Below are 2,485 nucleotides of genomic sequence, written 5' to 3' on the forward strand. Positions count from 1 at the left end.
AGGAAGTAAACACTAAAGGGAACAGCAGAAGAAGACAGACAGGAAGTAAACACTAAAGGGAACAGCAGAAGAAGACAGACAGGAAGTAAATAATAATAATAATGGGTTTAATTTATAAAGTACCTCATATTTGATTTCAAATCCCGAAGTGCTACAAGCAGTGAGCATGAACAGTATAAATAAACATTACACAGCACGGGAGAAATAATAAAAAACAAACAAGAGAAATACAAATAAAATAAAATAAAAGGGTGGTAAAAAGGTCTAGGCAAAGGCTCGACTGAAAAGATGGCTTTTGAGGCCTTTTAAAGGCCTCCACGGTCTGTGGTGCTCTCATGTGGTCGGGGAGAGCGTTCCACAGAGTGGGGGCAGCCGAGCAGAAGGCCCGGTCCCCCATAGTACGGAGCTTAGTCCTGGGGGGTTTGAGGAAGTTGGAGTTGTTGGAGCGGGTGGTCCGCAGGGAGGAGTTCCTTGAGGTAGGGAGGGGCAGTTCCATGGACACACTGGTGGGTGAGGACGGAGACCTTGAATTCGATCCTCAGCTCCACGGGAAGCCAGTGTAGTGCTTTAAGGACGGGGGTGATGTGATCGTATGTGCACACCCTCATCAGGATCCTAGCAGCGCTATTCTGAATGGATTGGAGCCTCTGGATGCTTTTGTTAGGGATCCCGATGAGGAGTGCATCGCAGACAAAGGCGTGGACCAGCTTTTCGGCGTCAGACAGAGTGAGTGTGGGGCGGAGTTTGGCGATGTTCCTGAGGTGATAAAAGGAGTTCTTGCACAGCTGTTCAATGTGAGCCTCAAAGGTCAGATGGGCGTCCATTTTCACACCCAGGTTGGTGACTGTTGAGGAGAGGGGAATGTCCTGGCCGGAGAAGGTGATGGTGGTGATGGTGGATGACCGAACCTGGTGTGGGGTGCCAACTATGATGGCTCCGGTCTTGGAGCTGTTGAGTTTGAGTTCCAGGAAGTTCTGCTTAGTATTTTGATTATTAGTAAATCTGTGGGTTATTGTTCGTTGTTTGGTCTATTAAATGTCAGAAAATAGTGAAAAATATCCATCCCATTTACTGAAAGTCCAAGGTGATGTCTTGAAATATCTTACAAAACCCAAATATATTCACTTTAATATTTAATATTAAACAGAGAAACGCAGGAAATCTCTCTATTTGAGAGGCAAAAAAACTGTTTTTTAAGACTATTTTACATAAGAATTACCAAAACATGTGTTCCTGCAGGATCGGCGGTGCAGCTGTCGGATACAGACGACAGTGAAGCTGGACCCTCGGGGGACACGAGGCTCTGGGACCAGAACAGTGAGGTGGCATCGGAGCGTCAAAACTCCCAGAGTGCACCTGGGTCTCCAGGCCGAGGAGGCGACTCTTCAGACGTTGTTTTTGACGTGGAGTCAGACTGCGAGTCTCCGGATAAACAGTTCCTCGTCGTTGGGGCGTCGGGAGGAAAAAACTTCCAGCTTCCCGGGACTTCTGAGCTGAAAATAGGCGGGTCTTTAATCTCCTACGACTCAGATATCTGCTGTTCCTCTTGGACCAATCAGAGCCTGCCGTCTCACAGACTTCTCGACAACAACAGATCCGATATGAACGTCCCAGCTTTCCCGTTAGCGCTCCAGCTCGCAGGATCCCAACTGGACCCAGTGGAGATGAATCAGTTCTGCAGGGATCGTCGTTTCGTCTGCAGTTACTGTGGGAAATGGTTTACGTCGGGGCGAAGTTTGGAGACGCACGTTCGCGTTCACACGGGCGAGAGACCGTACAGCTGCGCTCAGTGCGGGAAGCGCTTCACGCAGTCCGGACACCTGAAGACGCACCAGAGCGTTCACACCGGGGAGCGGCCGTTCGGATGTACGCACTGCGGGAAGAGGTTCGCCGGGAAGCAGAACCTGAGGATCCACCTGCAGAAACACCATCCGGATCAACAGCAGCTTTAACCAGAAGAAGAACAACAACTTGATTTATCCCATGAGGGGATATTCAGTTTTCTGTGAAGGGACCTGTTAACCTGCCACTACATGATATGCGTACAAATGTTCAGTGCTGAGGTTGCCGTTTTGTTTCTAGGGAAAAAGCTCAAAATGGTAGATTATTTCAACGTTGCAGCAGACGGACAACTAATCAGGTAACAGCTGGCTGTTTTCACAGCAAGGCTCTGCAGGATGAGCTAAAGGGGCGGGACATCTGTAAGCGGTTGACCAATCAAAACAGAGCCGGCCAGCTAACCAATCAGAGCAGACTGGGCTCTGATTTCAGACAGAGGGTGAAAAGAGGTGCTGCAGCACAGGCAGTACACTACATACTGATATACACCTGAACATCAGCAGGAGAGGACTCTTTAAAGTAGAGACACTACATACTGATATACACCTGAACATCAGCAGGAGAGGACTCTTTAAAGTAGAGACACTACATACTGATATACACCTGAACATCAGCAGTCAAATTGTCTCCTGTACGATGTGTTTAG

At 48.5% G+C, this 2,485-nt stretch overlaps 1 protein-coding gene across 1 annotated transcript; it reads left to right on the forward strand.

Moving 5' to 3' along the window:
• Positions 1–861: 861 nt before the first annotated feature.
• LOC104950453 (zinc finger protein 8-like) lies at positions 862–2,258 on the forward strand. Its single transcript, XM_010776984.1, has 2 exons — positions 862–950; positions 1,148–2,258. The coding sequence occupies exons 1-2, from the start codon at positions 862–864 to the stop codon at positions 1,950–1,952; spliced, it is 894 nt and encodes a 297-aa protein (XP_010775286.1). The 3' UTR covers positions 1,953–2,258.
• The last annotated feature ends 227 nt before the right edge of the window (positions 2,259–2,485 follow it).

The sequence above is a fragment of the Notothenia coriiceps genome, unplaced genomic scaffold, assembly GCF_000735185.1.
Source record: "Notothenia coriiceps isolate Sejong01 unplaced genomic scaffold, NC01 NC01_scaffold00017566, whole genome shotgun sequence".
In the NCBI taxonomy this organism is placed as follows: domain Eukaryota; kingdom Metazoa; phylum Chordata; class Actinopteri; order Perciformes; family Nototheniidae; genus Notothenia; species Notothenia coriiceps.